At 57.8% G+C, this 10,674-nt stretch overlaps 1 protein-coding gene across 1 annotated transcript; it reads left to right on the top strand.

Moving 5' to 3' along the window:
- Positions 1-3,276: 3,276 nt before the first annotated feature.
- Positions 3,277-8,166, top strand: BARHL2 (BarH like homeobox 2). The gene is made up of 3 exons (XM_008154710.3): positions 3,277-3,886; positions 5,761-5,986; positions 7,854-8,166. Exons 1-3 carry the CDS (start codon positions 3,277-3,279, stop codon positions 8,164-8,166), a joined length of 1,149 nt encoding a protein of 382 aa, XP_008152932.2.
- The last annotated feature ends 2,508 nt before the right edge of the window (positions 8,167-10,674 follow it).

The following is a 10,674-nucleotide window of genomic DNA, read 5'->3' as shown; positions in this document are numbered from 1 at the left end:
TCTCCCGCTAATGTACATTATTCCAAGCAAAAAATCCTGTCGAACAGCCCAACACAACTGTGGGCTCAGCCTTTTGAGCTCTTGAGTCATTTCAAGCATCGGAACAAAACAAAAACAGGCTTACATGAATTATTTATCAAGGTCAAGAATAACTGATTTGTGCAGTGCCATCAGTTCTGGATCTTAAATTCGTTTTTCCTCCTCCCTACTTCCCACCCAGAATAGCCTGCGAGGAAAGTGTAGGCTGCATTCTCATTTGCAAAGTTAGTGGGTGATGTCTGAATGAGAAGAGCCCTAATGGATTATTTGAAGGGAAGAATGTGTATCGTAGGCCTGTAGTTCGGACAGGCCCGGCGCCTTTCCCACAGAAGCCCAGTGCGCCCCTAAGCCGCTCCAGGCATTATCCGGGCCCTCTGCGGCTCCCCGGCCCAGAGGGGCTCTACCCCAGCCGGCCAGCCGGCCCGCCGGCCCAACACGCCTCCGCAGGGCCTCCCGCACTCCTCTGGCGGGCCTCTGCCCGCAGCTCAGCTCGCCCCGCATCCCTGCCATGGCTCACCAACCCCGACTCCTCAGCCAAAGTCCCCTGGCCTTCCGAGAAATAACGAGAAGGGCCGGGAATGTACATCTCCTCGCCTCGGCCTCTCTCCCCGCTGCTCTCCTCAGAGACAGACCCCTGAAAAAGACGGCACGAAGAAGATAAGAAACAGGTCAACACACCCTTGAAGCAGAGCGGCCCTTTTCTGGGTCAAACACATGTAATTCTCTGGGAAAACGCAGGGAGGATGAGTCTCCCGGTACCCCCTTCCTGACCAGGGCTCCACGGATCCAGTTCCACAGAAAGGCGGCCATCTGGTCCCAGGAGGTCATATGCCTCCCTGACCCCCACCCCCATCCCCGGTCCTCAATAGAAGGAAGAAAAAAGAGAGAGAAGGAAGGAAGGAAAGGAAGGAAGGAAGGAAGGAAGGAAGGAAAGGAAGGAAGGAAGGAAGGAAGGAAGGAGAGAGAGAGAGAGAGAGAGAGAGAGAGAGAGAAGAAAGAGAGAAAGAAAGAAAGAAAGAAAAGAAAGAAAAGAAAGAAAGAAAGAAAGAAAGAAAGAAAGAAAGAGAGAGAAAGCTGTTCTCCAGGAAGTGACCTCCTTCGGGGCCACAACTGAACCCCAGATTTCAGCCCAGCCCTTGAAGACGTTAAAGGCCATTTCATAGCATCATTCTGCACCTAGTCACGGAAGAAATGCCAGCCACTCAGATTCATAGGGTTCTTAAAATGGTAATTTGGAGTAAAATGTAACTCAAAGAACTTTGAATCATTCATTAGCACCTTATAATTACTCTGCTAATTAGGTTGACACGGCACTTAATCAGGAGTAATACGCCGTCTTGTCACTGGCACTTCCCATTACCCTGACATTCAACAAGAGACAGGTTGGAGACGTCCTGGAGAAAATAATGCAAGTTGATACCCTCTGATGAGGCGTCACAGTCAAGCCGGCTGCAGGTCCCCCAGTGGATCCACAGTGACTGTTTCCTTTCCAAATGAGAGAGGGGGAGAGGGAGGGAGGGAGGGGGGAGGAGAGAGAGAGAGAGAGAGAGAGAGAGAGAGAGAGAGAGAGAGAGAGAGAGAGAGGAGATATTGGCTGAAAACTGGCTGCGGACCTACCGCCCAAGTTTCTGAACCCCACGCCCGCCCGACACCGCAGGGAACCGCGGCTGCCCTCGCCAGCAGAGGCCTGGGACTTCACTCCCCCGCTCCGGAGAGAGTGTCCGGCCGGGCGTTTCTTCCCTCCCGGGCCCTGACTGGTGACTAGGCTGGGGCCCTTCCCCGACTCCTCCGCAGAGCGCCGCGTGGACGCGGACCCGTCTCCACCGCCGCTTTGGGACCCGCTGCAGAGCAGGGCCAGGGCCCGGGCGCCGGGGCTGGGGGCAGCGGGGGCGGAGGGGGGGGGGGGAGAAATCAGAGCTGGGAGTCCCCCGCCCACCCCGAGCTCTGGCTGCCGGTCTACACACTGTCCCGCGGGGTCCTCCAGGGACTCCCTTCCTCTCTCTGTGGCCTCCGACCATCCAAACGCGTGTTTGTGGTTGCTGCGCGGGAGGCCGCGCTGGAGTCCCAGGTAAGCCGGCCGGAGTGCCTTTCCCGTCCGGTCCTTTCCCGCCCCTCCCCGGAGCTCTGAAGGAAGCGGGCGCACCCTCACTACGCCGCCTCTCTCACCCGGCGGCTCCCCTCCCCAGGCTCCCCCGCGCTCCGCCCCCTCTCCCTGGGCCCTCCCGCAGGCTTAGGGCGCGGGCACCGCGGCAGGACTGGGCGTTCGGCTGGGGGGCTGCGGGCGCAGGGCTCGGAGGCTTCTCAAAAGAGCAGCGGGGCCGAGCCGCGCTCGCTGACGGGCTCGCGAGCCGCGCGGCCATTGGCTCCCGGCACGTCGGCGTCGCTCGCTCGCGCGGCGCTGCCAATGGGGGCGCGCGGCCTGGGCGGCGGGGGCGCGGGCCCGGCGCGGCGCGGGGAGCCGGCGGTGGCCGTGACGTCACGGGAGGGGGTCGGCGCCGCCCGCCAGCAGCCGGATTACAAGCGAACGCGCCGGGCAGCGGCCGGAGTCGCACGGCATCGCGTCTCCGCCGCCTCCTGCTCCTGCTCCTTCTTTACCTCCTCCTCCTCCTCCTCTTCTTCCTCCTCCTCCTCTAGTGGCCGCGACCTCCGCGGCGGTGTCTGCGCCGCAACTTTCCAAGAAAGTTCAGAAACTCCGCTCCGGGGCGCCGAGTCGCGCGCGGCAGCCGCCTGGGGAGCCGCGGGGGAGATCGAGGGCGCGCGGCCGCCTGGGCTTCGCGGTCGCTGCACCTGCCGCGTCCGCCGCCGCCGCTGCCGCCTGGTGCCAGGCGGGGAGCAGACCCGGGCGGCAGCGGCAGCGGCAGCGGCAGCGGCGGCGCGGCGGCTTCAGGGGGTCCCCTCCTGTCGCCTGCGTCTCCGCCCGGGTCCCTCGCGCCGCCGCCGCCGCCGCCCCCCATGCGCGAGCCCCAGGCCTCCGCAACCATTTTTGTAACTTTGCCCCAGTCTCCCCGTCTCCCCACCCCTGCTTTTTGCATAAGGGGGGAAAAGTTGTGTCGAAACTGTCCACCGATCGCCACCTCCCAAGTATCCTTCCTTCCCTCCCCTCCCCACTTTTTTTATTTTTATTTTTTTAAGCGGCGACAACACTGCTCAGTGTTTATTTTGTTTTGCGGTCGATAGCTTCCTCTGCTTTGTCGGGGCGGCTGCGGAGCGGCGGAGTGGCGTGGACCTCATGTAGGAATGACAACAATGGAAGGGGCCAGCGGGTCGAGTTTTGGGATAGACACGATTCTGTCCAGTGCCAGTTCGGGCAGCCCCGGCATGATGAATGGAGATTTCCGCCCGCTCGGCGAGGCGAGGACCGCGGATTTTAGGAGTCAGGCCACCCCGTCCCCCTGTTCCGAGATCGACACCGTAGGAACGGCGCCTTCCTCTCCCATCTCGGTCACCATGGAGCCCCCGGAGCCGCATCTGGTGGCGGACGGGCCCCCGCACCACCACCACCTGCACCACAGCCAGCCGCCGCCGCCGCCGCCCGCCGCGGCCCCCGCGCAAAGTTTGCAGCCTTCGCCGCCGCAGCCGCCGCCGCCGCCGCCCGCGCAGCAGCTGGGCTCGGCCGCCTCAGCCCCGCGGACTTCCACCTCTTCCTTTTTAATCAAGGACATCCTGGGCGACAGCAAACCTCTGGCGGCGTGCGCGCCCTACAGCACCAGCGTCTCCTCTCCCCACCACACCCCGAAGCAGGAGGGCGCCGCCGCGCACGAGAGCTTCCGGCCAAAGCTGGAGCAGGAGGACAGCAAAGCCAAACTGGACAAGCGGGAGGATTCCCAGGGCGACGTCAAATGCCACGGTGAGTCGCGCGGCCTCGGCTGCCTCGGCCGTCCCGCTCCTCCGGCGGGTTCCGCGTCTCCCCTGCGGTCTCCCGCCGATGGCTGATGGCTCGGACGGGGAGCTATTCCGGCTTCTTCGCTGGCCAGGTCGCCGCCACAGTCCAAACGCGCAGGCGGGAGGGAGGACCCGGCCGGGCCGAAGTTCTGTTTATTGTCACATCTCTGCCTCTCAACCCACACCGACATCCACCTTCTTTCGTGGCTTTACTTAATTTTAATTTATTAGGAAGGGGCCAGCGGCGGAGGTGATCTTACGGGAAGGACTTGAGGTTTTTCCAGCCAGAGACCTTGTGAGTGGGAATAGGGAGACTGGGAGAGAGAAACCCGCTTAGCTAGTTGGTGTCTTGGGGTGTGATCACAACGTGGTACTGACTACTTAACGAAAATTATTTCATCCCCCCATACACACCATGTTTTCTAAGCACCACCACAGGAATGATCAGACTTAACAAAGGAAGAATTTCCGAGTTGATTAATAGAGCAACTTACAAAAATATTAGATCGTGGTTTACATAGGGACGTTCACAAGGTAAAATGTTATCATCAGTTTTTCAGTGTTTTTAAAACACCCTTCTTACCCGATGCCCCCAAACGAATATCTGCATTTTAGTAAGATTTCTGGCTCTTTATTAGTAATTGGGGGGGGGGGTTAGAATTTATAAAAGTAAAATTTATGGAATTGAATTTATTTATTTTTGTAATATCCGAAGATGGAAATTGAAATTGTCTTTCAGCTCCCTTTTTCATACAATTTCATAAGTGTTCTGGTCTTTATGGCAAAAGACTTTTAACATAAAAGGAAAGTTTTTTTCCCTTTACTAAGTTGTTTATTATTATTATTGTTATTACGACTACTACTAATATTAATCTTTGCCATCTTTGGGAAAGATGTGTGCTGACTGTCTGGAAGATGGGATGTTGGCTCCTCATTTTACTATTACAGCATTAGCATAATAGTGCCCCAAACAGATGTACAGTCTGGTCCTGCGATTTTTGCGTGCACCAACCTCCCCAGTGGGTCAATTAGAGAGATTATTGTTCTTCCTGCAGGGAAGATCAAGGAGCACAGCAAAAACGGGTACAAGCAGAGAGGGATTGACATATCGATTTCCCAGCATTTCAGTAAAAAACCAAAGTTGACAAATGGAATCCGGAAATCTCTGGGCTGTCACCGGAATGGGCTCAGTGGTTTTGAGCTCAGCTCGGGGTCTGGGTGACACATTCTTTCTGAAGCTTTAAAAGACCTGATGCAAGCAGCTGCAGAGAGCTTGAGTCCAACGTTTCCCAAGTGCACCTGAAAAAGGAAAACAAATGCCTATGACTTTGAGTAAACAGAAAACGTGAAATGAAAAAGGTGCCCCCTCCTCAAAACACACACACACACACACACACACACACACACACACACACAGCAGAAAGACCTTTTGAAAACTATCAAATCAGAAAAAAATAATAATCTTTAGTGAAAGATAATACAGGAAAGGGACAGGATCTTCCCTCCCCCCCCCCCCCTCCAGCAAGGAAACAATAACAAAAGGACCCTTGATTGTAAAGTTTTTTTTCATTTCTTTTAAATTTCAAAGGCGGGGAGATCAGATACCCTTTTAGAACCCTTTTGGAAAGTCCGCACAAGGCTCCACACTCCTTACCCAGAAATTGGTCCTCTTTTTCCATTCCTGGCTGAGGCCCAAGTATGCGGGTAAGAACAGTGGCAGAGAACAGTCCCCGGGGACCAGCCACTGGCTTGGGAATGTGGAAGTGTGTGCCAGAAGGACACGCCACCCTCCCCTCGTCCAGGTTACTTTACTAAACTGTGTCTGGGTTTCTATCGCAGGAACAAAGGAGGAAGGAGACCGGGAGATTACGAGTAGCCGAGAGAGTCCCCCTGTGAGAGCCAAAAAGCCTCGCAAAGCCAGGACGGCTTTTTCTGACCACCAGCTCAATCAACTGGAGCGTAGCTTTGAGCGGCAGAAGTACCTGAGCGTGCAGGACCGCATGGACCTGGCAGCTTCGCTCAACCTCACTGACACCCAGGTCAAGACCTGGTACCAGAACCGCAGGTAAGGGAGGCTGTGTGTGGGAGCAAAGCGTCTGGTCATCCAGGCTGTGACCAGAGCACCCATCTTTTCTCCTGGCCTTGGGAGAAAAGAAGGGACTCAGAGGGCTTGGAGTGGTCACTTGGGGGCTTTCAAGCAGGGGCAGGGATTAGCCACTCCCCCCCAAGGAAAGAGCTGTTGAGGAGCCGCTGGAGTTTAGGGAGTTTTGCACCTCTAAGTGTCTTAACATATGTGCTACTTTCACTCTCACATCCGAGTGGTTGGAATTCCCCCCACTTTGTCCCCAAGTCAGTGAGGCCCCACCTTCTCAAATTGAGACATCTGGGCAGCTGACGCTCAGGCTGGCAGAGCATGCGAGGTGCACCCTTTGGGCCTGCCCCAGGCTGCTTCTGAATGTCTGTAGCTGGCCACACGTCCTAGCTATTTCGGTCTGGGAAGAACTGCCCCTCTGGCCTCAGCTTCCGTGTCCTGGCCTGGGCCTGTGAGGCAGCCAGGGGAGGTAAGGTGGGCAGCAGCAGGCAGGAGAAGGGGGCAGCTGGCCAAGCATCCAGCCTGAGTATCTGCTCCCTGCACCGGCGCCTCAGAGCTCACCTGGAACCTTGTGGGGGAAATTGGGAAAGGGGCCGGCAGAGCTTGCAGGCCCCGAACTGCAGAGGGAACCCAGGCAACCTGAGGCCGAGGTTAGAGTGTGTTTCCAAGCCGGGCAGTTGTCTGCCTTGTCTCGATTTTTTTTCTCTCTCCCCCTCCTTTGCTCTCGTTTGTGTTTTAATCGTCCATAAGAGTGGTTGGAAATGCCCACCCCGTTGTCATCTTTACCATAATTTTCTGTCTCATTACATACGGTTTCAGCCACCCCAATTCTGTCGGAAAACATTAGTGTCATTTGTAGCCAATTTAAAATGGGCGACATGTTTATTAATTTGGCTGGAGCCGCTGGGTACGGGCGGCCCACCAGCCCCGAGTTCCTTCGTGTGGCATTTGAGCAAAGGCCTGCTCTCTTCTTCTTCTTCACAGAGGTGCAGCGGGGGAGGGAGGAGAGGGAGAGAAGCGGATCCCGGGTTTTAATTGTTACTCCCTCTCTCTGAGGGGACCAGATCTGGAAAAGCATTCCCCCCTCCCAGAATGGCCCGGAGGTACTGACCCCAGGGGAGAGCCCTCCCTCGAACGAATCCCCCGTTCGGAAACCCGGTGGCCGCCTTCCCCACCCTAAGTCCCCTGCCTGCCGTAAGGTCCTGTCCGGTTGATTAGAGAGACGTACCTCCACCCCCCCCCCCCCCCCCCGGGACGGAGAAGGGCCAGGGTCCCCGGCTCAGGGGTCTCTGCGTCCCTTTGTTGACCGGTTCTGCTCCCCCGGCCAGGAGAAGGGGGGAGGGGCGGAGAGCGGGCCCTCCGGGGCTGCTGGGGAGCCACGGGCTGGGAAAGGGAATTGGAGGAGGAGGGAATTGGAGAAGGCGGCCCACAGAAACTGTGGTCTTCGCTGGCCGCCAGGAAAGTTTCAGGAGGCACCCAAACTGCGAGGGGTGGGGGCAGCAGGAGGGCAGAGGGCCAGGAAAGGGCGGCGGAGCTCGTAGAGTTTCGTTTGGCGAATGTCGCAGCCACTGAAGGTGTAGTTGTTGAAGAAACTGACTTGGATGCTGAGAAGAGGGTGGTGTGTGCGTGTGTGTGTGCATGTATGTGTGTGTGTGTGTGTGTGTGTGTGTGTGTGTGTGTGTGTTGGGGGAGGTGTTAGGAGATGCGGTTCATTCCGGGTTCTCGGAGCTCTCCCGGCCTCCGGTCCCCCCGCAGGAGAAGGCGGGAGAGGGCAGAGAGGGGACGCGGTGCCCGGGCCGTGCGCCCGGCCGCGGGTGCGTGCACGTCCGCTCTTTTGCAGGACCAAGTGGAAGCGGCAGACGGCGGTGGGCCTGGAGCTGCTGGCCGAGGCGGGGAACTACTCGGCCCTGCAGCGGATGTTCCCGTCGCCCTACTTCTACCACCCGAGCCTGCTGGGCAGCATGGACAGCACCACCGCCGCCGCGGCCGCCGCCGCCATGTACAGCAGCATGTACCGGACTCCCCCCGCACCCCACCCGCAGCTGCAGCGGCCCCTGGTGCCCCGCGTGCTCATCCACGGCCTGGGGCCCGGGGGCCAGCCGGCTCTCAACCCTTTGTCCAACCCCATGCCAGGCACCCCGCACCCCCGGTGAAGAACGGGAACGGAGGCGGTGCTGCAGTCCCCCCCCGCCTCGCCGCCTCCCCTACTCGGAAGGCTGCGCTTCCTCTCCCCGCACCGGCCCAGGGCCTCCCTCGCCGCCGCAGCCCCGGGTAACCGAGCGAGAGAGGAAGACGCTCCGCAATGGGCGGGGCCCCCCCAGGAGCCAGCCCCCCGCGCCCCTCTCCCCACCCCCAGGGACAGGGCTGGGAGGCTCCCGCAGCCGTGTGACTGGCGAAAACGCTGACCCCACACAAAGTTCGACCAGTAAGTGAAAACATCAACAAAAATGGAACCTCAAGTTCTTTTTAAAAAAAATGACTTTCGGGATCAGGGGGAGGGCGGGGGAGGGGCGCGGAGAGAAGCGCGAAGGGCGCGGAGAGCGGACGGCAGGGGCGGAGACCTGCAGCCGGACCGACGGCCCGAGGCGGAGGGCGTCGCCGCGGACACTCCGTCTGTCTGCCCCAGAGAAAGGAGGATAACTGAGAACTTTGCACTGATTTCTCATGACCTTTTTTTCTTTTGGAAAAGTGGCATGCTCCATAATATGGAAAAAAAAATGTACATTGGAAAGGCCGAGTGATAAGTGATATATCATATTTATTATATGTTGTCCAAAAAAAAAAAGAGTCACTTATATACGTTAGTAAAATATGATTTTCCTTTTCATGTCTTTTCGATTCAGTAAAATAAATGCTTAGACAAGAATATAGATTTTTTTGTGATTGAAAATGACGAGAATAAAGTTTTATCTTTTTTTAACAAGTGATGAAATCCAAGGGAGCTGATTTTACTAAAGCAGAATGTATTCTGATGGAGCGTCAGATTTTATTTAGGGGGAAAAAATAAAATCCTCCCCGGAATATTAAGAATCTGTAAAACCTGTAAAGACGTTGCGTTGACCTGTGTACACGCAGCTCGCTGTTTCCTGCCGCCCCTGCAGAGCCGCTGCTGGGTGAGGCTGCCTTCCTTTTGAAGAGGGCGATTTCGGAGCAGCCGCCGGAGCAAGTCCGCGATGGCAGGCTGCTGGCGGCTGCTAAGCGAGCGGCCAACTTTCCCAGCCGACGACCTGCCCGGAACCCCCCTGAACCGGGGCTGCCCGCCCCTCCTCCTCCTCCTCCTCGGGCTCCTCCCGGGGCCGCCGGGGTCCCCGGTGCTGGGCGGGCGGCCGCCGCTCCGTGGGCCTCGCAGCTGTTGCGAAGCCTGCGGCCGGGCCCGGCGCAGCGGGACAGCCTGCGAGCGGGAGGCTGCTGGCCGCACAATTAGGACGCCCGCCCGGGGGACTCGGAGAGGCCGGGCTAACGAACCCTGGTGGCGGCTTTGATCCTTGCCTTCTCCTTCCCGACGGGCATCCACCCCCCTGCCCGCGCCGAGGCTCGGGCCCTAGTGAGTTCGCTGGGCTGGGGAGCCTGGAGAGGGAATGCAAACTCGAGGCGGGACTGGCGGGCCAGGCTTTGTATCAGAGCCTCTGGCTGAGGTGGGACCGCAAAATGGGAGGGCGGAGGAGGCCGCCGCCTGCTGCAGGCGTGTGTGTGGGATGTGTAGTCACCGTGCCCCCGCCCCTCCCCCAGCGCTCAGTTCTGTAAGAGGGGAAAACTGAATGGGGGGGGGGGGGCATGGCGTGCAGTTCTGGGGCTGCTCCCATCTCCAGCACCTAGACACCTCCTGAGGAGCCAGAGAGGAGGATCTCGCCTCAGATCTCTGTGCTCACTCCTGTCCTGGAGCAGTGTCAAAGCGGGTAAGACACACAGCTGAAACACAGCCACACCCGTCCCCCAACTTTCTTGGATGGTTGAACCTTAGTAAAGTTAAAAAAATTTTTTTTAAGAAATGTGGTGTTTCGTGGGAGTGTGTGTTGGGGAGGAGTGGGAAAGAAGAAGGGAAGAAGTGAAATCCAGGAGGCAATTGCCTCCGGCGCCTAGATCAGACCTTTGCTAATGAGGGACTGGTTTGCAGATTTCTCTCCAGCTCATCCATTTGTTTTAAAAAATGGTCTTGGTCTTGTTTGATTCTAACAAAAGGGCCTGGACGGCCCCTTTCCTTTTCTTCCTGCGGGGCTGGGGGAACGCGGGCAGCTGGCCTGGGCGGGAAGCTGGGTGCCGCCCTGGCTGGTGGGAATGCCAGTGCCAGGGCACTCAGCAGATGCTCCTTGCGCCATCTTAGCGGCTGCTGAGTTTTCCAGTCCAGTTTGAGTAATTACAAAATGATCTGCCTGGGCCTAAAAGACACTTCCCCAGGCTTGGGGGCTAGCTAGCTACGACTACAGCTTCTGTCTGCACCGGCCCTGGCGCTTGTCAGCTTTGGCACAAGGGGGACCTGGAGTTCACACATCCCAAGTTCCCTACCAAGAGTGACTTCAGGTCCAGGTGGGAAAAATACATTAAAAAAAAAAAACCAAAACACCCTACAAATACAAACAAAGCTATAGCAACCATCTGCTACCAGCAGCTCACCAGCCATTTTGCCACCGCCCCTTCAGGCTGCATTCGGGCTCCATAGCTGC

The sequence above is a fragment of the Eptesicus fuscus genome, chromosome 9 (genome assembly GCF_027574615.1).
Source record: "Eptesicus fuscus isolate TK198812 chromosome 9, DD_ASM_mEF_20220401, whole genome shotgun sequence".
NCBI classification, from domain to species: domain Eukaryota; kingdom Metazoa; phylum Chordata; class Mammalia; order Chiroptera; family Vespertilionidae; genus Eptesicus; species Eptesicus fuscus.
This window is presented reverse-complemented; position numbering and strand designations above follow the sequence as displayed.

What these genes read in the sequence shown, in the direction of transcription:
- BARHL2 (XM_008154710.3), top strand. Translation starts at nt 3,277, where the DNA reads ATGACAACAATGGAAGGGGCCAGCGGGTCGAGTTTTGGGATAGACACG. An exon ending in GGGCGACGTCAAATGCCACG is followed by an intron (nt 3,887 to 5,760) that starts GTGAGTCGCGCG and finishes TTTCTATCGCAG; the next exon opens with GAACAAAGGAGGAAGGAGAC. An exon ending in ACCTGGTACCAGAACCGCAG is followed by an intron (nt 5,987 to 7,853) that starts GTAAGGGAGGCT and finishes GCTCTTTTGCAG; the next exon opens with GACCAAGTGGAAGCGGCAGA.